Raw genomic sequence first — 23,761 nt, 5'->3', positions numbered from 1 at the left:
ACCGTAGGTTGGACGGGGCGCCTGTGGGTGGGGCCAGATATCAAGGTGCTGAGCGGAGCGCCACGACGTAACCTGAGGAGCAGACGAGCCGCGACCCCGCAGTTCTTCCATCCAGTGCCGCGTTAGCTGGACTTTGCTGCTGGGGAAGCGCGCAAAACACCCGGAGGCGGAGACTGCAGAGCGAGGAACACACTTTATGCACCCGCACGGAGCTAACGGAGAGGGGGGCGTTGCAACTCCCTTGCTACAGAACATCAAATGAGGAGCAGGGAAGTAAGGTCCGTCTTCACTCGGTGGTTTAAATGAAAAGACGGCGTCCTGGAGCAGAGCTCCTGCTTCTGGCACAACTAGGAAGGATCAAGTTCCTTCCTCTCTATGCTACTAATTCGTTTGCTCACTTCCTGTGACACCTGCTCGTCAGTCTATGTGGAGGAGAAAAACAGCTTCCAAACTGCTGCAGAAAGGAGCCATCCTCACCCGAGACGCCTCTTCAAGGTCACCCCTGGTAATTCCGCACTAGGCACTCTCTCCCCGCTCCTTTGCTCCCGCTCAGACAGACCTCCTGGCACTGCTTGGTCTTCTCCCTACTAGTAAGTAAACCCTTGAGTGGGGACTTGGCACATCGAAGGTGCCCAATTATCCTTTTTTTGAATGATTGAAATAGTGATCAGACTGTCAGGGAGGACTATGTAATCCAATAAATTTACCAGAATTTATCAAGACTGAAAGCAGCACAACTCACTGGGAAACCTACAGACCGAGTGCAGGCTTTTGCACTGTGGACAAGTAATTACCTGTGCTCAGTTTTATCACGAATGGTAACAGAACTTCCCTCTTACAGCTGCCTTGAGGATGAGGTGAGCATGTGAGAAAAGCATTTAGCAAACTTTCAACAGGTGATTAAGTATTATGACTAGCCCTTAAGTTTTTCATCCAAGTAGTATTAATACAATCTATATAATGGACTCAAACATAAAGTATACAAAAGTGTTTCTTTCCCATTTAATCTGCTGTTTCCATCCCACTGAATGCTTAACTCACATAAATCATTTAAGCAGCACTTCGTTAGGAATAGGAAGGCCACTGAAAGAAGCCAGGATGCTTTCAACCAAATTTTCCATCATCTGTCGTCTTGCTTGATGAGTTGCACTTCCAATGTGAGGTGTCAGAATGATGTTCTTCAACTCCAATAAAGGATGATCTCTGAAATACAGATTAATGGAGGAAAACAGTCATTTGGTTTCTTTAACTTCATATTCTGGTTTCACATCCCCACTGAGATGGGGAAGGCTGTGGGAGGCCTCATGATGTACTGAGATGATACCTAGATGTACGCTAGATGATCACTGCTCATTTAACCCTTGTTTGGGTGACCCAACATTACTGGGTGTAAAATAACATATCCTAACTGCACCCAGGCCATTAGCTCACAATTGCAGAACATGCATGATGGGTTAAATGACAGTGACCTGCAAGATAAGAAAGGGCCTTGGAGTGCTGATTCAGGCATGATGGGTCAAGATGAATGCACCTTTAATGGGAATGGCATTCAGAGGGAAAAGATTTCTTAACTAGGATTAGCAGGTTAGAGGGAGCTCTCTTCCAGGAAGAAGGCACAGAATGGGAGACAGCCTGGAAAGATAAGATTTTAGTGAAGTCGGTCAGGCAGACTCAAGCATAATGATGGATAATATTAGAACTCAGGATTGGAAAAGTGCTGTCACCTGGCCCAACAGAGCCTCTTTATTTTAATACAGACAGAGGCCAAAGTAGCCCCATGGCAGTGATTCCTCCCCGCCCAATAGCTACTGTGGCTCAAGGGGCACACCCTTGGGAATCCTAAGGATGCCCAAACCTATGGAAGTTCTCTACGAGCACCTGTAATTTATGCCAATGCAGTGCAACCACCCTCACCTCCAGGACTGATTGAAGTAAGACGTATTGTGTGGTACAGTTAGCAGGGATAGGATTATTCTGAAAAACACTTGTGTTCCCTCCCTATGAAGCAGGTGGGCCCTACTATATAACAGCACACAATGGAAAACAGTCTAGGTACGAGGGTATGAGACAGGGTGATGCTTTGTCCCAGTGGACTTGGAACCCAACACCTGCCCATAAGAATATCTGAATGTATAGGCAAGAGACATTTGTGTTGAGAAGGCATAGCAAATACCTCTGCATTGTTACTGACATGTAATTAAACTGCAGTGTACCATGAATGTATAGCAATATGCTGTAACACTGGCACTGTTGGCAAGATTTAACTACCTCATGAAAGTTAAGTCAGATGATAATACTGACATTGATGATCAATGGGAAATGACTGGCCTGTGAATTACTGGATTTCGCTAAATATCACCTAACTTTATATACTAAATAGTGCTACATGAGTTCATCATAACATACAAATAGTGGTAGATGAAGAGGTTGAGGGCAACAACTAATCAAAAAATACAAAAATACAATGGGTTAGTTGTTTCTTTAAATCTTATCCCTGCCCCACAGTGACTCCATCAAATGTCACGCATAGTCTAACAGCAATACTATTGCTGAACCTGTCATATAAATACTGTAATAAATGTAGATACTTCAATAAATATCATTTTGCTGTGAGACAGCCTAGGCCAAGGACCTTGCAGTCCATGGGGTCACAGAGTCAGACACAACTGAGTAACTGAACTGAAGGGCCACAGGGGTGGCCTGTGTAATAAAGAATTAACTGAGCAGGCAGGTTTGGAGTTCTTGAATTCTGCACATTCCAAAGAAAAGGCTGGCCTTTGACTGGCCTCTGGAAGATAACCTGTGAGCCCTTCAGATATACTGCCTGGTAAGAGTATCTGATCCTTGGGGTCTTGGACAAAGCCAGAGAGTTGTTGCTAGTGGTTTAATTTGTGGTGAATGCCTGTTTTTGTTTGCCTAGAGCTCTTGGCTAGTCTGTATCAGTTTGACCTCTATAGGGGCTGGAGACTAAGAAGTAAATGTCAGACAAGTGGGTACTCCATGCCAACATGACTGAGTCCAGATAAAATGCTCAGTGAGCTTCCCTGGATGGAAATACTTAATGTATGTTGTCATGCATCACTGCTGGAGGTATAGGCACTGTCCACACAACTCTGCTGGGAGGACAAGCCTGGGTCTCTTGGACTCCACTCTAGAAGTTTTCTGCCTTTGCTGATTTTAAACTTATGTCTTTTCACTATAATAAACTGTAACTGTGAGTATAAAAGCTTTTCTGCATTCTGCACGTCTTTCCAGCCAATCATTAAAACTGACGGTAGTCTTGGGGACTCCTGGCACTACTGACAAATGAAATTTTTAAAATAATTTGTAGTAAATACTTTTGTAAAGTAAAGAATACTTATGTAGTATGACTAAATAACCCAAGATTTCCTACTTTTTATTTTTTTTTCCACAGTGAGCGGCATCAAAATGTCTCCCTGAAAAAGATGAAAACTCAAACGTATCTGATAAATACCTTGGCAAAAGAGCTTTAACAAAAATGATTTCACGTGGGACACTGGGAGTACATCACCTATCAGGATAAACTAAGCTTTGGGATATAACACTGGTATTTGCCCTGTGACTTGTAAGGAAAAGCTCTTTCTAGCAGGCTAGTCAACAGGGGTGATCGCATGACTTCTGTTTTGAGTAAGTTGGCAACTGTCTAAAATATGCATCCTTCTTTATTTATACTGAAATTATTTTTTGTTCTAGATTAGTGGCTCTCTTCTAAAGAGCCTCTTGATGAAAGTGAAAGAGGAGAGTGAAAAAGTTGGCTTAAAGCTCAACATTCAAAAAACTAAGCTTATGACATCCAGTCCCATCCCTTCATGGCAAACAGGTGGGGTAACAATGGAAACAGTGACAGACTATTTTCTTGGGCTCCAAAATCATTGCAGATGGTGACTGCAGCCATGAAATTAAGACACTTGCTCCTTGAAAGAAAAGCTATGACTAACCTAGACAGCATATTAAAAAGCAGAGACATTATGTTGCCGACAAAGGTCTATCTAGTCCAAGCTATGGTTTTTCCAGTAGTCGTGTATGGATGTGAGAGCTGGACCATAAAGAAAGCTAAGTGCCAAAGAATTAATGCTTTTGAACTATGGTGTTGGAGAAGGCTCTTGAGAGTCCTTTGGACTGCAAGGAGATCCAACCAGTCAATCCTAAAGGAACACAGTCCTGAATATTCACTGGAAGGACTGATGATGAAGCCGAAACTCCAATCCTTTGGCCACCTGATGTGAAGAACTGACTCATTGGAAAAGACCCTGATGCTGGGAAAGACTGAAGGGAGGCGGAGAAGGGGACGACAGAGGAAGAGATGGTTGGATGGCATCACCAACTCAATGTTTAAGTAAGCTCGAGGAGCTGGTGGTGGACAGGGAAGCTTGGTGTGCTGCAGCCCATGGGGGTTGCAGAGAGTCGGACGTGACTGAGTGACTGAACTGAATGGCTTGCTTACTTGACCTTTATACTCTTAAAAATTGAGAATCCCAAAGAACATGTGTTTATGAGGATTATATCTATCAACATTTATTGTATTAGAAATTAAAACTGAAAACAATGTAATACAGTCATACACTTCATTAACTGTCTGAGTGATGATGTCATCACACATTCTGAGGAAACCCTACTGTGCTCTTGTGAGAACATGAGAGGAAATGAACCACTGCTTATGCATCAGGAAAACAGTTATGATGTGGAAACTTCTGTCTCTTTCTAGATAGGATGCTGTCTGATTCATAAATTTTTTTTTTTGCTTTTCCTATTTTTTTTAATATAAATTTATTTCAATTGGAGGCTATGATTCATGAATTATTAAATGAAGCCAATTAGACCTTTAAAAAGAAAAATAGTTTTGACTTCATAGACCCCTTAAAATGGTCTCCAGAGCACATTTTGAGAAACTGTTCTCAATAAATTATTGTTTTTTCTCAGATATGCCTAATTTCTACGGCCAATCTTGATAAACTTAGATATCAAATTTGGTCAAAACATTCATCTGACAGTAATTTGCTTACTGGATGGAAATCAAAGTTAGGAATAGCTGGTTTAACAGATGACAGCATCAAGATTCAAAATAAATAAGAGAATTAAAACGCCAGTCCCACTAGGCTGGATCACACGGTCAACATACAAGCAAATGAAATTAAATGCAAATAAATGTAAAATTTCACGCATAAACTTTAAAAAAAAACTTGAGAGAATAGCAATTTCAACTTTAGCTGACTAAAAAACTCAATGAGTTAAGGTGCAACGGGGCTGTGAGGAAACCTGCTGCTAACACCACCTCTGTGTAACTCTCTGCAGTGGTCAGGCCACAACATGAATACCATGTGCAGTCCTCAGCAGAGTATTTTCAAAGGACTGGAAGGCAATAATAAGGACAATGTGTCTGGAAATGATAACATTTAGGCTACAAATGAAGGATATGAAGATATTTAGCCTAAAAAAAAAAAGACTATGGTGAAATGTGGTGGTCATCTGAAGGTTTGTAAAGAGAAGAATCATCAAAGTTAGTCTCTGATGCTCCAGGGGGCAAACCAGGGTCAATGGGTAAAGGGAGGATTATTTGGCTTAACTGGAGAAAGACTATTCTGTGCGTTCTCCATCCATGGGGTCTGAGGCCCCAGTGCCCTGAGTGCCCTGTCTGTGGAGGTGCTAAAGCAGAGGCCTGACCCACTGCAGAAATGGACAGGTCACCAGGGGCATGCTCCAAGGCCAAGACCCTACGTGACTGCAACATGCGGTTCAATGTGGCTGCAGAAGTCAAAAGCAGCAGCTGTCTGAGGCCTCTCTCAACCGGAGGGAGAGAACTTGTAGATCCTGTCCGGCTTCCTTACCTGGGCAGGGGCTCTGGGTACGTCACATCCAGTGCTGCCGCCTTAATGAGCCTGGTCTGAAGGGCTTCCACCAGGGCGTCTTGATCAACTAGCAGACCTGGGTGGACGAGACCACTCCTCTGTAGGCCCAAGTTAGGTAGTGCTCTCTGGTCACACTGAAGCACATCTTGATCTTGTCAGAGGTTTGACAAAAAGCACGTGAACTTCATTCTGCCAATCTATTCTCAGACACTGAGAGCCTGCCATGTGCCAGGCAGTGCACTAAGCCCTTCACAGATGCTTCTCACTGACTCTGCTTACCCAGCAGAAGACAATACTCATTTTACAGGTGACATACTCAGCTGAAGTCACATACTTCTAACACATCCACCCAGATCTGAGCCCAGGTCTGTCTGGCCCTGAGCCTGGGCCCTGCCACTTCAACACACCACCTCCCAACCACCGGAAGATTCCAGGAAACAGCCCCCAGATAATAGTTTTATATACATGCCAAAAAACGAAGCAGCCACAAACATGAACCATAACTGCATTTCAAATGTGAAATAGCAGGGCCTGCTTGAACAGTGCTGAGAAGGAGGCCCTTTCCCTCAAGCAGAGAAGTCCCCCTTCCCACTGGTGGGCTGAGCTGCCCCATGGTCAAAACACAGCATCCAGCCTGTGCGTGCTAGCTCCAAGCCCTTCCTAGGGTGTTTGCTTTTCTAGAATCTTTGTCTCCAACCTCTGACATCACCAAAAGCACATAATGCACTGGTCCTTCCTGCTTGTCAACAGGGTATGAATTTTCGAGACCTTCAAGCACACTAGCTTGGCCCTGTGGGATTTCATGGCAAGCACTGTTAATCTGGGTTTTACGGATAAGAGATCCAGGTAGCTGCTGGTAGTGCCAGGTCTCACATGTCCTCTGGCCCCCAACCCCAAAGGCAAGTCACCAGCAGGTGTGATGCCAGCACTGATCCTCACACGTGCTCAGGTCCCCAGCATTGAGGAGCCAGTTTTCTCCTTTACGAATGCTCCAGAAAACAGTTACAACACAGGACCTATGGCTTCCTGTACACAGACACACAAAGCTCTACACTAATGTCAAATAACCAAACTAAGTGAGGCTCAGAAAATTCATCCCCGTAACTTTTGCTTGATGACACGTGGAAAGTCAAATTGTGATGGCCCTACCCAAGAAGATGCCCACACTGAGATATGAAACTCCCACAGAGGTTCAGCATTCTCATTCTTTATATTACTAATTTGAGACTCAAAATGATGTGAAGATAAAAATCAGAAATATTTGTAAATATAAAGTATAATCCCTTTAACACATCATCCACAAGTCTAGTGGATTTTTAAGACCATTCAGGGAAAAGGTTGATGGAAATGAGAGAGTGGCCAGGGCTGGGGGTCCTCCTGCCCAGCCCTCCAGCCCACATACAGCTGGAGCGGGTACCTCTGCCGATGTTGACAAGGATGGCGGTGGGCTTCATTAACCTCAGCTCCCGCTTCCCGATCAGGCCCTGGGTCTGTGGCGTCAAGCTCACAGCCAACATCACAAAGTCCGACGACTGAAGCAGGTCATCCAGCCTCTCACAGTAAATGGCCCCAACAGCTTCCTCCTCCTCCAATTTTCTATGAAGGGAACAAGGGAGAAGACCATATTCTCTGCTTAGAAATTCATCCGTTTGCCCCAGGAGGGAGTTTCTGAGAGGGCTGCAAAGTCCCTCAGTATGCTCAGTATGTTGGGGCCAGATCCCATGTGGGTTCAGAGGTGGCTGGACCCAGAGCTCAGGGCTTACCCATGGAAACCTGCGCCTCTGGGTGCTCTGAGCCCTGTGTCTGTGGCATTTCACACCAGACTGCAAGCCTCTTATGGACAGGAGCTTCCTCTCACTCAGCTTAGAGCCCCCAGAGGCTGGTACAGCCGATGGTGTCAGACATGCTTTCAGTGACATGAGACACTGCTGGATATAGGTAAACACATCAGAAACTCCAGAAAAAAAAAACAACAAAATGGGAGAAGGTCGGGATTGCCATGTGTTCAACAGAGAGCAAGGACCCAAGGTTCTGGTGTAGGCAGCTTGTGTGCTGTTTTGGGTTCGATCCTAGCTTCTGCTCTGCCCACCCCAGGCAGCTGATTACTCAACAGAAATGCCAAGCTCCAGGAAGGCTCAGCGGCCTTGGTAGCCACTCCTGCCCTACAAATATGCAATACAAAACTGTATGGATTCTTTCTACACATGTTGGCCAGGAGACCGCCTGGAGGAAAGGAACGGCCAGCACACCCAGCCACTATGAAGGCCCTACTCGTATCACATGCCTGTCCCCGAAGAGCCCTGGCCTCTGCATCAGAGTGGAATGCAGGTGAGAAAAGCCAGGGTGTAGGCAGGAGGCATCAATGAAGTGAGGGCAAACAGGCAGGTCTGAGACAGAATCAAAAGACTGGGCGCTGGGCCAAATGCCACTCATGGAGTATGAGGAAGACGGTTTCAGACCGAACGCTGCTGGGGGAAGCCCTGTGGCCTTGTGTCATGTGTATTAAAGTGTGGGCAGCATCTCCCATGGTCAGAAAGAATCAGTTTACAAATTTAAAAAGCACATATAATTGTAGGTGAGCCAAAATCTCTTTTCTCTGGTGAAATTTCTTCCATGAAGAGAAGCTTACCTGCCACATTTTTAGGGAATCATAAAAATGCTACAATCTGTTCTTTGATCATCAACCCTGCTTTCTGGAGACAGAATAAGGGAATTGAATAAAAAGTGAAGAAATAATATATCAAAGCCATACTGAAGGCAGTGATGATGTAAGTTCTGCTCAGTTAATTTCAAGTCTATTTTCTGAATTTTACCTGCGTTTCCTATTGTGATAGACAATCTTCATTTCAAATGCTCTGGCCCTTTGAGCAATCTTATAGCCAATGCTGCCCATGCCGATAATTCCCAGAGTGGCCCCTGTCACTTGTTGACCCATATAGTCTGTAGGAAAGTTCTCTGTATGTGGTGAAACAGCCAACTGATGACCTAAAATAAACAAGGTGCAGAGTGGGGAGTGTGGACAGCACCATACACAGAATCCCCACAACCCTCACGGGACCTCCTGACTGAGAGATGAGGTTGAAGGAAGCCCGAGATGGACCCTGTGCACTCAGGCACGTCTATCCAACAGCAAAATGTTTCTGCAGGAAGGATGGATCGGACAGCAGTTTCCTCATCATAAACCCAAGCCTCCTGGCATGATGCTTTAAACAAGCAACTTCTTTCACATTAAGGGAAGATTTGTGGTTAAAATTTGTTGGTTCTGGTGTGTGTGTCTGTATGTTTTTGACTACATGTATGTGTATGTGACTGCATGTGTTTCTATATGGTTTATGTGCATATGCAAGTGCATATGTGTGTGTGAGTGTGCACATGTGAACCAGCAATCAGAAGATAACCAGCCTGGTTTTTGCCTCCTCTCCTCAAGCCCCTTCACCCCAGAGCTCCACCAGGATGACAGCCAAGTGCTGAACGGCTGCACTGTCCTTCCCAGGACACTCCCAGGGATGTCCAGTGTGTGGAGAGGTGGGGTCTCACCTACTCATGTATGGGCCTTCATGCCAGGGTAGCAGGCTGACTGGCCAATGGATCACCCCAGGGTGTTTCTATAGTGGTGCTGAAATTACGTCACAGGTATGGGTACCCCCATGGCACAGTGAGTAGAATGTGGTGGAGGAAAAGACAGTGCTCAGACAGACCATGTGGACTGCAAGTGTGCAGGGGCTGAGACCGGCCCTGACTAGGCTGTAGCAACCAAGACTGGCTCCCACCCCAGGGCCACAAAGTCCTGGACGCAGTGTGAAGAGACCAGGGCTTTATCAGCTGTGATATTAAACATCCGTCATCTAATCTGGAAAACCAACATCTCCTGGCTGTTTACCTTCCACAACTCTCCGAGCTGCGGCAAGCAGCAAGGCCATCCCCAGGTCTGCCGTGGGGCTAGAGACAGCATGTGGTGTGTTGGCCACCTTCACGCCAAAGCTGGCCACGAGCCCTAGGTCCAGATGGTCCAACCCTGCCCCTGCACTGGCCACGATCTTCAAGGAGGGCAGGCTGCACAGGAGCTCCTGGCTGACGGCCGGCCTTCCGCCCCAGATGTATACAGCTTGGATCTTGGGACCCAGCTGTGCTTTATTTTCCAAAAAGTCTTGCATGGTAATGAGATTAAAGTGTCTCTTCAGGTCTTCAGCATGATCTTCACATATACCATGTGGTCCTTCAAGATCAGACACCAGAACTCCAGGTAGGTCCTGATCACCCATGGCCTACAGAAAGATAGATGCAATTTCTGCTGTCAAAGAAGAGAGTTTTCAAGAGAACAACCTGTATACTCTTCTACTATTCTTTAGATTTCCTGAACTACAAGACTGGAATTATTTCCTGGATGAATTCCTGTAAAGTCTGAACCACAACACACCAGGACTCTGAAGGTACCAACACCCCATCAGGCCCACGTTCCTCTTATTGGACATGGGTCTTTATTTCTGCCCTTTGGCCATAGCAGCTGCAGTAACTAACTGGTTTTTTTTACTGTGAAAGTAAAATATATTTGTTATTGTCTGTCAAATGAATTAAATAATGTTTTATGTTCCTTGTTCCTAATTTAAACTAAGATTTTTTTTTTAAACATTTTATAGCTTTCTTCCGAAAAGAAAACCAGCTGCTTTGAAGAGTTGAGGCTAATGACTGCATTTTATCTTTGGGTCACAAACTTGGCTAAAAATGTTTAAAATGTGTTCAAAGTTCAGAGAATAATTGGCTAAAAAAAAACTTGTGTTACTTCTTGGACTTTGAGTAAAAGATTATAAGAGCTTCATTAAGGATAAGCCTTTAGTTTTACAGAGAGCAGGCTCAATTCCTGCCTGCTTCAAGTTGGTTATGGAACAATGACACACATCCATCATGCCATTACTGTCAGTGGGTATACATAGTGAAGATCCAAGACCATCCACCATCTCCAAAGGAGAAGAGATGAGAGTCGAAGTGGGGAGGGATGGCCATAGCAGAGGGTGGGAGCGTTGGGCAGATTCAGGAGCTCACCCTGTCCCTGGGCTCTGCCCCTTGTTGTGTAACTCCTTTCACCAGCACCAGCCTCTGACCATCTCCACTCACAGCCAGGAGTCTAGCCAAGGAGCATGAGACAGGAAGTGGGATCCCTATTAACTGCTTTCCTAGAAGGGAGCACGGGTCCTACCTGCTGCTGACCCTGGTGCTCAGAGGGGTGGGCAGGGTTAAAAGAGGGAACTTTGGCTCCAGCACCGATCTGCGGCTGATCAAAGGTCTCCCAGGCTTCCTGGGTTCTTGGTGAAACTGACATATCATCAACAAGTTTGTTTTACAACTGCGCCCTGAGATCACATCTCATTCTCCTCCCCCAGTTTCTGCACAGAGAGAAGTGGACTTGCCTCTAGCAGGCGTCCTTGGATGCCCAGTATTGACATGATGGTTGGTTAGGGCATTCTGACAACAAAGGAACTCACCACAAAGAAGGTGTATTGTTAGATACCCACATTTTTGTCCATGTCAAAAGATAAACCCATGGGTGAAATTTGGAAAAATAAAAAATTTTACAGCTTTGTTTTTAGTTAAGAGAGTGATAGTTTAGACATGTATATTTTCTAACTGCTATGTGCATGCTCCTTGCACTGTTTAATTTGAACTGCTAACACAGATTTAAAATTAGTTATTTTCTCCTTGCAAAATGATTGCTCAATTAAAAAATAAAAGACTTTGCATTAACTTTGCTGAAATTGCCTTCCACAGACTCAAGGCTCTAAACTCAGGATTTTCTTCTTTTAAAACCTCTTTAAAATTGAGACCCAGAAAGAAAAATAAAGTAGAATGAACTTCCAACCTCTTCTTCCAAGAAGTAAGACTGACATGTGCATGGCACTCATGAGGGAGGTGCAGAGGAAGGCACGTAGATCCTTTACCAGTGACCGTGGCTGCGCAGCTAGACTCTGAGCCCAGAGCAGGACAGGGCAGGGAGCATCAGGTGACACAAGAAAGGAGAGTGACTTCAGTTCACAGAAGGGGCACGGGCGGGGCCAGGCAAGGGGGAGGTGGGTAACAGAGAGCTTTCTAACTTAAAAGAAAAATGAAAATAAAAACCAACTGCAACCAAAAAAATATTTTTAGTTTTGGGAACAGAGAGAAAGAAACAAAGACAGGGTGAGGCAGGAAGGAGGACAAAAAAGCAGAACCACAGGCGCTGGTTCAGGCCACTCTGCCTGACTGTGATTCTCCCTGAAACTTGCTCTCCGCCAAAGCAGAGTGAGGGGAACACACAGCCTTGCATTGTGGCCCAGATAATGAAAGAGAGCATTCTGAGCCTGCAGGACCGGGGGCAAGCCTTCAGTGAAGGGGGTTACTAATGTTCAAATCTGAAGAACAATTTAGACATCTACCTAAGTGTCTAGAAACAAACTTACACCAAAGAGAGAGACTGAATTCATATAGCACAGTAAAATTTTTTAAAAAATTTCTTAAAACTCTATTTCCTCACAAAGCTTCCTCGCAGTATTTGAGAGACGAGTCCAATACCCTCCCATCATCCCCACAACCCCAACATGCCAAGACTTGCTTCAAACTGGTGCCCACTGACTTGTATCTTCTCTCCCTGCCACTCTGTCCTCTGATCCTTTCTCTAGTCCCTTTCAAAGTCTATCCTCATCTTGAAGGAGGAAATAGACAGAGCTGGACTCCGTCTTAGGCCAGGCTGCAAACATTAGGCTACACTCATGGTCACCCTCCCAGTGGACTCTGAACTTAGTGCCCGGTGGCACACCAACGGAAAACCAGATCCCCTCTAATAAAAGAGCCTCAGGACTTGGACTTGGACTCTCCATTGCCTAAAAGAATATGCTAATTATCTCTGTAATAGAACAAAGTCATAAATTCCATTATGTTTATAAGGTCTACTGTTTAACTATCTAGGCTTCTGACACATGACTCGTGGGTTAACTTTGATCGTATCTCTCTTTACCTTGTCCAGACTAGTTTCAAGGAATTTGGGGAAGTGGGTTTGATCAAATACACTTAGGGTATAAAAGGTTTTCACAAAAATTGGTCGGAGTCCTTGGTTAAGAGGAGACTCTGCCTTGGGCCCACCGGTGTAATAAACTGCACTCCACTATCTGCATTGTCCTTCTGAGTGAGTTTGTCCTTCTGAGTTCTAGGTTCCCGGAACCCATGGCTACAACAATCTCACCTATGGAGCAGCTCTCTGCCCTTTCCATGGGGATAAAATCACAATTGTTTGTTCTCTGTCCTCTACAGATCCCTGATTCTGCCCCAAAGAGGCTCAGAAAACAGACTGGGGGGAAAAAAAAAAAACTCTGTAACGAAGAGTAGGTGATGCCATGTTTAGCCCCTCTGCTTTTTTTAATCATCCTTATGCTGATTTTTGGATTTGCTGCAAATGATCTATTCATGCATGACTAGATAAAGGGACCTGAAGATTAAGATATACCAAAAGATATATCCTTGAGGGTGAGTTTGCCATTTCTGACTTAATGAAGAAGAAATGGTTTGTCAGGGCTTGCTAAATATCAGAGAAAAGAAAGGCAAGATTAAAAAATTAAAATTGAACTAATGTAGGAAATAAACTGTAAAATCTGATGTGGGTACCTGAATCTTATTCATTTAAAGCTTAATCTGCCACTGCCTAGAGTTTAGGAAAAAAAGTACATACCTGTCCAAAATGGCCTTGAGAATCTCTGAAGCCACCTTAGGTCTTCTCTGGAACAAGGGAGGTATAAATAACAACACTGGAGTTTCCTTATTAAATTCTTCAGGATTGTGCCCTGGGGGCCCAGACCGGTCTTAGGATACTAATGCTGCCCATCTGCCCCAGGTGAAGTCCAAGGTCAGTCATGTCTACGCAGCAGAGCTCGATCCAGTCTCCCCCCCAAATCACAACATTCTAGGGGTTCATTTACCTTTTTTAAAAAGACTCCAGATTTAAGGGACGCTCCAGCCAACCTAACCTCCCGGCCAAGACCCGGACAGTGAAGGCTCAGGTCAAAGAGCGCAGTGCCCAGCCCCTCCCCACCCCGCCCCTCCCCGCCCCAGCCTCACCCCAAAGCCCACAACCAGCTGGCCTTCTCTGCCAGCCCCGCCCCATCCAACTAGGTTGCGCCCGCACTTCCAGCATTAGGTCCCTGAGGCTCAGAACTTTTGGCACAAGGAGAAGCCGCCTGAAGGGCAAATGGCGCCGAGAGGGACGGCTTTGGTGGAGCCTCCTGCAGGAGCAGGGTCTAGATGGTAGAGTGTGGGGTCTGTCCAGTGCGGAAGGTTGCAGGCCAGTCTCAGCGTGAGAAGTATGAAAATCAACACACGGAAACCTCACTTCAGAGTTGGGAGGCCAGAAGGGATAGTTCTGGGCACCACCCTCCCTTGATTGGAGACCCAGCAGGAAGAAGGGCGCAACCTAACTGCCTACAAGGCAGGAAACCTTCCTCCCAGTCTGGAAGCAACCCAGCCAATGGGAAGCTACTACACTTCCAACTCCAGGTTCCCTCCAATGGACACTCCATTACAAGAAGCCATGCCCAGCTCCCCCTTTGTTGTTGTCACTCAGTCCTGTCTGATTCTGCAACCCCACAGGATGCACCATCCTTCACCATCTCCCAGGGTTTGCTCAAACTCATGCCCATTGAGTCAGTGATGCCATCCAGCCATCTCATCCTCTGTCTTCCCCTTCTCCTCCAGCCTTCAATCTTTCCCAGCAAAAGGGTCTTTTCCAATGAGTCTGCTCTTCCCATCAGGTGGTCAAAGTATAGGAGCTTCAGCATCAGTCCTTCCAATGAATATTCAGGGTTGATTTCCTTTAGAATTGATTTCCTTTAGGATTTGATCTCCTTGCAGTCCAAGGGACTCGCAAGAGTCTTCTCCAACACCAGGGTTCAAAAACATCAGTTCTTCAGTGCTCAGCCTTCTTTATGGTCTTAACTCACATCCATACATGACTACTGGAAAAAACATATCTTTGAATACAGAGACCTTTGTCAGCAAAGTAATGTCTCTGCTTTTTAATAACGTTGCCTAGGTTTGTCATAGCTTTTCTTCCAAGGAGCAAGTGTCTTTTAATTTCATGGTTGCAGTCACTGTCCGCAGTGATTTTGGAGCTCAAGGAAATAAAGTCTGTCATAGTTTCCATTGTTTCCCCATCTATCTGCCATGAAGTGACGGGACCGAATGCCATGATCTTAGTTTCTTGAATGTTCCGAGTATTAAGCCAGCTTCTTCACTCTCCTCTTTCACCCTCATCTCTCCCTTCTCCTCTATAAAAGAGATTCTTCTCCTTTGTTCTCTGGACTTGTCTTTCTTTTGCCACTGATTGCCTGTTTTAAATCACAGTTTTTGCTATTCCTGAATAAACCCATTTTGCAAGGCAATGCTTTCTCAAGAGCCTTTTTATGACCTTGAGATAGAATAGTAAAACACTACGTTCTCTTTCAGTCTCCACTCTACTCTATTCTACTAAACTCTACTCTCCTCTTTCAGTTCCAGACCGTTCTAAGAAGTTTCCTACCTTAGCTGTTATTTATTCTTGTTATTAGTCTAGTGTACATTTATCTTCAATTTGGGGCCTCTGCTGAAATTTGAGAGATAGTCTCACTTTAACATTGTCTTACATTTGATTTAAAACATTTCTTTTTTTAAAAATGCAAATCCTTCTAGAAGAGTAATAAGGCTCTTCAATAATTTTTTATTAGTAACAATTAGTTCTGTCAACTTGCCTTCAACTCAAGCCAGCTGCTCCACAGGAATGAGGGCTCTGTTTGGCCATGTGTATCCTTTCCCAATTAGGAGACATGGAACATCTTCTCCCACTGAATATCTGTCTTGCTCTTACTTGAGAATTCCAGATTGTGTTTTTTAATGCTTATGTTTAGTCATTTTTAAAATGAAGAATTCGGTTTCTAAAGATAAAATTAATTCAAGATGTCTGATTAACTCAGAGATGATTTAGCCTATTTATTCCCATCTTCTTAATGATCAGATACTTTCAGAGGAAATGAAAGGAGAAATGGAGAGCTTTGGTCAAATAATTGATTTCTCTTGGCTGGACTAGTGACTTTTCAACTCATTCCATGAGGCCCCTATACCAAAATCAGACAAAGAAACTGCAAGAAAACTACAGACCAATATCCTTTGTGAGTTATAGACACAAAACCTTCAATAAAATACTAGCAAACCAAATTCAGCAACATATTTTGAAAAACTACTTAGACCAAATATGATTTAGCTTCCCTGGTGGCTCAAAAGGTAAAGAATCTGCCTGCAATGCAGGAGACCTGGGTTCAATCCCTGGGTCGGGAAGATCCCCTGGAGAAGGAAATGGCAACACATTCCAGTATTTTTGCCTGGAAAACCCATGGACAGAGGAGTCTGGCTGGCTACAGTACATGGGTCACAAAAAGTTGAACACGACTGAGTTGTTGTTCAGTCACCCTGTCATGTCTGACTCTTCATGACCCCATGGACTGCAGATGCCAGGCCTCCCTGTCCCTCACCATCTCCCAGAGTTTTCCCAAGTTGATGTTCACTGCATTGGTGATGCCGTCCAGCAATCTCATTCTCTGACGCCCTCTTCTTCTGCCCTCAATCTTTCCCAGCATCAAGGACTTTTCCAATGAGTTTTCTGTTCACATCAGGTGACCAAAATACTAGAGCTTCAGCTTCAGCATCAGTCCTTCCAGTGAATATTCAGGGTTTATCTCCCTTAAGATTGCCTGGTTTGATCTCCATGCTGTCCAAGGGACTTTCAGGAATCTTCTCAAGCACCATAGTTCAAAGGCATCAATTCTTTGGTGTTCTGCTTTCTTTACAGTCCAGGTCTCACAACCATATGCGACCATGGGAAGACCATAGCCCTGACTATATGGGTCTTTGCCAGCAGAGTAATGTCTCTGCTCTTCAACATACTGTCTAGCTTTGTCATTGCTTTCCTGCCAAGAAGCAATTGTCTTCTGTTTTCATGGCTGCAGTCACCATCCACAGTGATTTTGGAGCCCAAGAAGAGGAAATCTGTCACTACCTCCACCTTTTCCCCCTCTATTTCCCATGCAGTAATGGGGCCAGATCCCATGATCTTAGTTTTAACTAAGCCAGCTTTTTTAGTCTACTTAGTTTAGCTTCTTTTTTAGTTTTTTCAGTCTTAAGCCGGCTCTTTCACTCTCCTCCTTCACCCTCATCAAGAAGCTCTTTGCTTTCTGCCATTAGAGTGGTATCATCTGCATATCTGAGGTTGTTGATGTTTCTCCTGCCTATCTTGATTCCAGCTTGTAACTCATCCAGCCCAGGCATTTCTGATGATAAGCTCAGCGTATAGGTTAAACAATCCTATAGACAGAGGAGCCTGGAGGGCTACGGTACCTGGGGTTGCAAAGAGTCAGACATGACTGAGAGACTAATAACTAGTACTTACATAAGATTTATCCTAGGAATGCAAGGTTGGTTTTAGTTCAGTTGCTCAGTTGCATCTGACTCTTTGCGACCCCAAGGACTGCAGCACACCAGGCCTCCCTGTCCATCACCAACTCCTGGAGCTTGCTCAAACTCATGTCCATTGAGTCAGTGATGCCATCCAACCTTCTCATCCTCTATCGTCCCATTCTCCTCCAGCCTTCAATCTTTCCCAGTGTTAGGGTCTTTTCCAATGAGTCAGTTCTTCACATCAGATGGCCAAAGTACTGGAGTTTCAGCTTCAACATCAGTCCTTCCAATGAACACCCAGGACTGATCGGATCTCCTTGCAGTCCAAGGGACTCTCAAGAGTCTTCTCCAACACCAGGGTTCAAAAGCATCAATTCTTTGGCACTCAACTTTCTTTATAGTGCAACTCTCACATCCATACATGACTACTGGAAAAACCATAGCTTTGACTAGTTGGACCTTTGTCAGCAAAGTAATGTCTCTGCTTTTTAATATGCTGTCTAGGTCTGTCATAGCTTTTCTTCCAAGGAGCAAGCGTCTTTTAATTTCATGGCTGCAGTCACCATCTGCAATGATATTGGAGTCGAAAAAAAATAAAGTCACTGTTTTCATTGTTTACCCATCTATTTGCCATGAAGTGATGGGACAAGATGCCATGATCTTACTTTTCTGAATGTTGAGCTTTTAGCCAACTTTTTCAGTCTCTTCCTTCACTTTTATCAAGAGGCTCTTTAGTTCTTCTTTACCTTCTGCCATAAGGGTGGTGTCATCTGCATATCTGAGGTATTGATATTTCTCCCAGCAATCTTGATTCCAGCTTGTGGTTCATCCAGCCCAGCATTGCGCATGACGTACTCTGCATATAAGTTAAATAAGCGGGTGACAGTATGGAGCCTTGACGTACTCCTTTCCTGATTTGAAACCAGGCTGTTGTTTCATGTCCAGTTCTAACTGTTGCTTCTTAACCTGCATACAGATTTCTCAGGAGGCAGGTAAGACTGGCATGCAAAAATCAGTGTAGTACACCATATTAACAGAATAAAGTACAAAACTCATATGATCATCTCAACAGAAAAAGCATTTGGCAAAACCAAACAGCATTTCGTGATTAAAACAAACAGGGCCAGTGGTTAAGAATTTGCCTTGCAATACAAGGGACACCAGTTAGAGCCCTATTCTGGGAAGATCCCACCTGCCACAGGGCAACAGGGCCCTGCAACTGAAGCCTGCGAATCCTAGAGTCCATGCTCCACAACAAGAGAAGCCATAACAACTAGAAGCCTATGCACCGCAATGACAGAAAGCCTGTGCATGGCAACAATAATGCAATGCAGCCAAAATAAATAAATATTAAGAATTAAACAACCATTCAATAAAGTAGGAATAGAAACGAATTTCCTTAACCTCATAAAGGGCATCTGTGAAAAACCCACAGCAAACATAGTATCGAATAGTGAAAGTCTGAATGCTTACTCGCTAGGATAAGGAACAAAACAAAATGTCTGCTCCTGCCACTTCTATTTAAACTGTACTGGATGTTTTAGCCAGGGCAGTTAGACAAGGAAGAAATAAAAAGCATCTAGATTGGAAGGGAAGAAATAAACTGTGCCTATTTGCAGATGACATGATCTTATATGCAGAATATCTCAAGGAATCCACTAAAAAAACCATTCAAAATAATAAATGATTCATCAAGGTTGCAGAGTATAAGTGTTAAATCACTTCAGACATCTCTGACTCTTTGCAACCCTATGGACTGTAGCCCACTAAGCTTCTCTGTCCATGGGATTCTCCAGACAAGAATACTGGAGTGGGTTGCCATGCCCTCCTCCAGGGGATTTTCCTGACCCAATGATCAAATCTGCATCTCTTATGTCTCCTGCGTTGGTAGGCAGGTACTTTACCACAAACACCACCTGGGAAGCCCGAAGAGTACAAGATCACTATACAAAAATCAACTGTATTTTGTAATGTATAGAAATATCAAATCACTATGTTGTGCACCAGGAACCAACATAGTGTTGTAGGCCAATTATGCTTCAAAAAACAAACAAAAAGTTCATAGAAAAAGAGAAGGTTTGTGCTTACTAGAGGTGGGGGGTTGAGGGAAAGAGAATTACAAGAAGGTGGTCAAAAGGTACAAATTTCCTGTTTTAAGTAAGAGGGCTGAGCTTTGCTGAGCACCAAAGAATTGATGCTTTTGAACCGTGGTGTTGGAGGAGACTCTTGAGAGTCCCTTGGACTGCAAGGAGATCAAATCCTAAAGGAAACCAACCCTGAGTATTCATTGGAAGGACTGATGCTGAAGCTCCTATACTTTGACCACTTGATGGGAAGAGCAGACTCATTGGAAAAGACCCTTTTGCTGGGAAAGATTGAAGGCTGGAGGAGAAGGGGAGGACAGAGGATGAGATGGCTGGATGGCATCACCAACTCAACAGATTTGAGCCTCAGTAAACTCTGGGAGTTGGTGATGGACAGGAGGCCTGGCATGCTGTAGTCCATGGGGCTGCAAAGAGTCAGACAAAACTGAGTGACTGAACTGAACTGAAGTAAGTGGGACTTCCCTGGTGGCTCAGCGGTAAAGAATCCACCTGCCAATGCCGGAGACACAAGTCCGTTCCCTGGTCCAGGAAGATCAGTCATGCCTGGGACAACGAAGCCCATGTGCCACAACTACTGAGCTATGTTCTGGAGTCCTGGAGCTGTGACTACTGAAGCCCAAACGCTCTAGAGCCTGTGCTCTGCAACAGGAGAAGCTGCTGCAATGCTAAGCCCACACACCACAACTAGAGTGGCCCCTGCTTGCCACAACTAAAGAAAAGCCTATGCAGCAACAAAGATCCAGCACAGCCAAATAAATAAATAAAATTACATTTTAAAAAAAGGGTAAAAAAGTACTACAGATGTACAACATGATTAATATAATAAACACAGCTATAAATTATATATGAAGGTTGTTAAGAGTGTAAATACTAAGAGGTCTAATCAGGGGAAAATATTTTTTCTTTCTTTTTTTTTTTAATCTATATAAGATAATGGATGCTCACTAATCTTACTGTGATAATCATTTCATGATGTACACAAGTCAAATCATTATGCTATACACTTCAAACTTATACAATGCTATATGTCAGTTACAGCTCAATAAAACTGGAATAACAAATAAAACCAAATGAGAAAATCTATTTCTATACATTGATTATGAATAACCTGAAAATATTTAAAATAACAATTCCATTTAAATAGCATCAAAAGGAATAAAACATTTAGGAACAAAATTAATAAAGAGTGCAAGACATGAATAGTGGTAACTATAAAAATCATAGAAATTAAAGAAGGCCTAAACAAATGGAAAGATATCCCATATTCATGGTTTGGAAGACTTAATATTGTTCAGATGGCAATATTCCCTAAATTGGTGTACACATTCAACAAAATTCCTATCAAAATCCGGGTGTGTGTGTGTGTGTGTGTGTGTGTGCACGCGCGCATGCGTGCAAAATCCCAGGGTGTGTGTCTGTGTGTCTGTGTGTGTGTGTTTGCAGAAATTGACAAACTAATCCTAAAGATTATATGGAACTGCAAGGGACCCAGAATGGCCAAGCCAATCTTAACAAGGAACAGAACAGAAGGACTAACACTTCCTGATTTCACAGCTTATCACAAAGCTATGCTAATCAAGACAGTGTGGTACGACATAAGGCTAGACATACACATCATTGGAACAGACTTGAGACTACAGAAATAAATCCTTATATTTAAAGTCAATTGATTTTCAACAAGAGTGTCAAGGCAACTTGATGGTGAAAAAGAGAACTCTTTCCAATAGATGGTTCTGTGATGCCTGGATATCCACATACAAAAGAACGGAGTTGTCAATCCCTGGTTGGTGAACTAAGATCCTACAAGCCACATGGAATGGCAAAAACAAAACAAAAAATCAAAAGAATGGACTTGGGACTCCTACCTAACACCATACACAAAAACGTATTCAAAATGATCACAAACCTAAAAGGAAGAGTTAAAACTGTAAAACTTTTGGAGAAAGAGGAGTAAACATTCCTGTTCTTGAGTTTGGCAATGGTTTCTTAGATATGACACTCAAAGTACAAGCAACAGAGTGAAAAAAAGATACACTGGATTTCCTCAAAATTTAAAAGTTTTATGCTGCAAACAATACTAATAAAAAAGTGAAAATTTAATCCACAAAATATTTTCATATATCTGATGAGAGATTTCTATCCAGAATGTATAAAGAACTCCTGTAACTCAATAATAAAAAGACAATTAATTCATTTTTAGTGACAAAAGGAGATAAACAGACATTTCTCCAAATGGCCAACAAGTATATTAAAAGATGCTCTATATCACTAACCATTAGGGAAAGTTGTGATGTAATAAAACATCACAACTAGCAGGGTATCATTCCAAAAAAACAGCAACAAAAACAAACAAATAACAAGAGTAGACAAAGACATGGAGAAATCCAATACCATCATGTTGCTGTTGGAAATGTAAAACGGTATAGCTGCGTCTGAAAACAGTTGGCAATTTCGCAAAACATTATATGTAATTATAATATGATTCAGCTACTCCACCTGTATATAACCAAGAAAAATGGAGACTTAAATCCATACAAAAACTTGTACAAAAGTGTTCACAGCAGCATTACGCATAACAGCCAAAAAGTGTAAACAACTCTAATGGCAATAAATTGATGGATAGATAAAATGCAGTGTATCTAAACAATAACCAACAAAAAGGAACTAAGTACAGTTGATCCTGCAGTGATGACCCTCTGTGAAGTGAAAAATCCTTGCATAACTATATAGTTGGTCCCTTATATCCCTAGTTCCCCAGATTTACCCAGCTGCAGACAATGTAGTACACATAGTACATGTGTAAGTTCAAATCTGTGTTTGTTCAAGGGTCAACTGTGCTGATGCCTGCTATTATGTTTATACAATGTGGGTGAACCTTGAGAACATTATGCTAAGAGAAGGAAGTCAAAAGACTACATATTTATGTTTCCATTTACACTAAATGTCTAGGATAGGTTAGTAGTTGGTGGTGGTGTAGTCGCTAAATCACGCCTGACTCTTGTGACCCCACAGACTGTAGTCCGCCAGGTTCCTCTGTCCCTGGGATTCTCCAGGCAAGAATACTGGAGTGAGTTGCCATTTCCTTCTCCAATGCATGAAAGTGAAAAGTGAAAGTGAAGTCACTCAGTTGTCTCTGACTCTTTGGGAAGGCCCTAGGATAGATTCGGAGAAGACAATGGCACCCACTCCAGTACTCTTGCCTGGAAAATCCCATGGACGGAGGAGCTTGGTAGGCTGCAGTTCATGGGGTCACAAAGAGTCAGACATGACTGAGCGATTTCACTTTCACTTTTCACTTGTACGCACTGGAGAAGGAAATGGCAACCCACTTCAGTGTTCTTGCCTGGCGAATCCCAGGGATGGGGTCGCACAGAGTCGGACATGACTTAAGTGACTTAGCAGTAGCAGTAGGATAAATTAAAAGTTGCCAAAAGCCAAAGGGATGAGAAGGATGTGGGACTAACTGCTGTGTGTGCTCTTAGTCTCTCAGAAATGTTCAACTCTTTGAGACCCCATAGACTGCAAGCCGCCAGGCTCCTCTGTCCATGGGGATCCTCCAGGCAAGAATACTGGAGTGAACTGCCATGCCCGCCCTGAATTGGGTCGCAGAGTTCCATAACTCTGTGAAAAACCATCTTATTTAAAATTCGCGCATCACTTGATGGTAGTAGTATAACATAGTGAAAGTCGCTCTTTCGTGTCCGACACTTTGCGACCCATGTGTAGTCCATGGAATTCTCTGGGCTATCATACTGGACTGGGTAGCCTTTCCCTTCTCCAGGAGGTCTTTCCCAACTCAGGGCTCCCACATTGCAGGCGCATTCTTTACTAGCTGAGCCACAAATGGTATGTAAATAATATCCCAACAAAGCTTTTTAACAAAATAAGTATCTGGAGTGTTAATGTTGCACAATGATGTGAACATACTAAATGCCACTGAACTATATAGCTAAAATGGTAACTTTTATATTATTTAAATTTTACAACAAAAAATGCTTAGAAACACTAATTTCAATAAGTTATTTGGGTGCATTTGCGTCTTACCAGTACTCTTCTGTTAAAGAACCGCTTTTCACAAGTAAAGCAACCGTGCTTGCGTCTGGAAAGCAGGGCCTCCAAAATAATTAATTAGGGGGACTCTGTGTGGGAGTGAACGGCGACGAGCCCGTCCTCAGAGAGGTTATTCTCTTCGTTCATTCCCGGGTCCCGGTCGCATCGCGGAAGCTCGGACGCCGACTCACTGGAGACGCAGTAGGTCTGAAGCAGCCGCCGCCACCTTCAGCCCCCAGTCCCTCAGTGTGGAGTCCACGGCCCTGCCCGGCCCGGGGGCGCGCGCGCGCACTCGCC

At 43.8% G+C, this 23,761-nt stretch overlaps 1 protein-coding gene and 1 long non-coding RNA gene across 6 annotated transcripts; one reads left to right on the top strand and one right to left on the bottom strand.

The window, feature by feature from the left end:
• Nucleotides 1-174: 174 nt before the first annotated feature.
• On the bottom strand, nt 175-23,760 carry LOC110126145 (probable 2-ketogluconate reductase). 5 transcript variants are annotated; one of them, XM_070453014.1, is made up of 7 exons: nt 13,561-13,889; nt 9,748-10,132; nt 8,681-8,852; nt 7,285-7,463; nt 5,847-6,018; nt 1,042-1,203; nt 175-587 (listed from the first exon to the last, which is right to left on the bottom strand). In XM_070453014.1, exons 2-6 carry the CDS (start codon nt 10,127-10,129, stop codon nt 1,047-1,049), a joined length of 1,062 nt encoding a protein of 353 aa, XP_070309115.1. In that variant the 5' UTR covers nt 10,130-10,132; nt 13,561-13,889; the 3' UTR covers nt 175-587; nt 1,042-1,046. The 5 variants fall into 5 exon arrangements, with proteins under 5 accessions (XP_070309115.1, XP_070309113.1, XP_070309112.1 ...); XM_070453012.1 differs by lacking the exons at nt 175-587; nt 13,561-13,889 and adding an exon at nt 23,459-23,760 and having other exon boundaries at nt 989-1,203; XM_070453011.1 differs by lacking the exon at nt 175-587 and having other exon boundaries at nt 989-1,203; nt 13,561-13,888.
• On the top strand, nt 500-4,572 carry LOC139030411 (uncharacterized). Its single transcript, XR_011482792.1, has 2 exons — nt 500-590; nt 3,416-4,572. It is a non-coding gene; the product is annotated as an uncharacterized lncRNA (long non-coding RNA).
• Nucleotide 23,761: the final 1 nt, after the last annotated feature.

This window comes from Odocoileus virginianus, chromosome 22, assembly GCF_023699985.2.
Source record: "Odocoileus virginianus isolate 20LAN1187 ecotype Illinois chromosome 22, Ovbor_1.2, whole genome shotgun sequence".
Lineage (NCBI taxonomy): Eukaryota > Metazoa > Chordata > Mammalia > Artiodactyla > Cervidae > Odocoileus > Odocoileus virginianus.
This window is presented reverse-complemented; position numbering and strand designations above follow the sequence as displayed.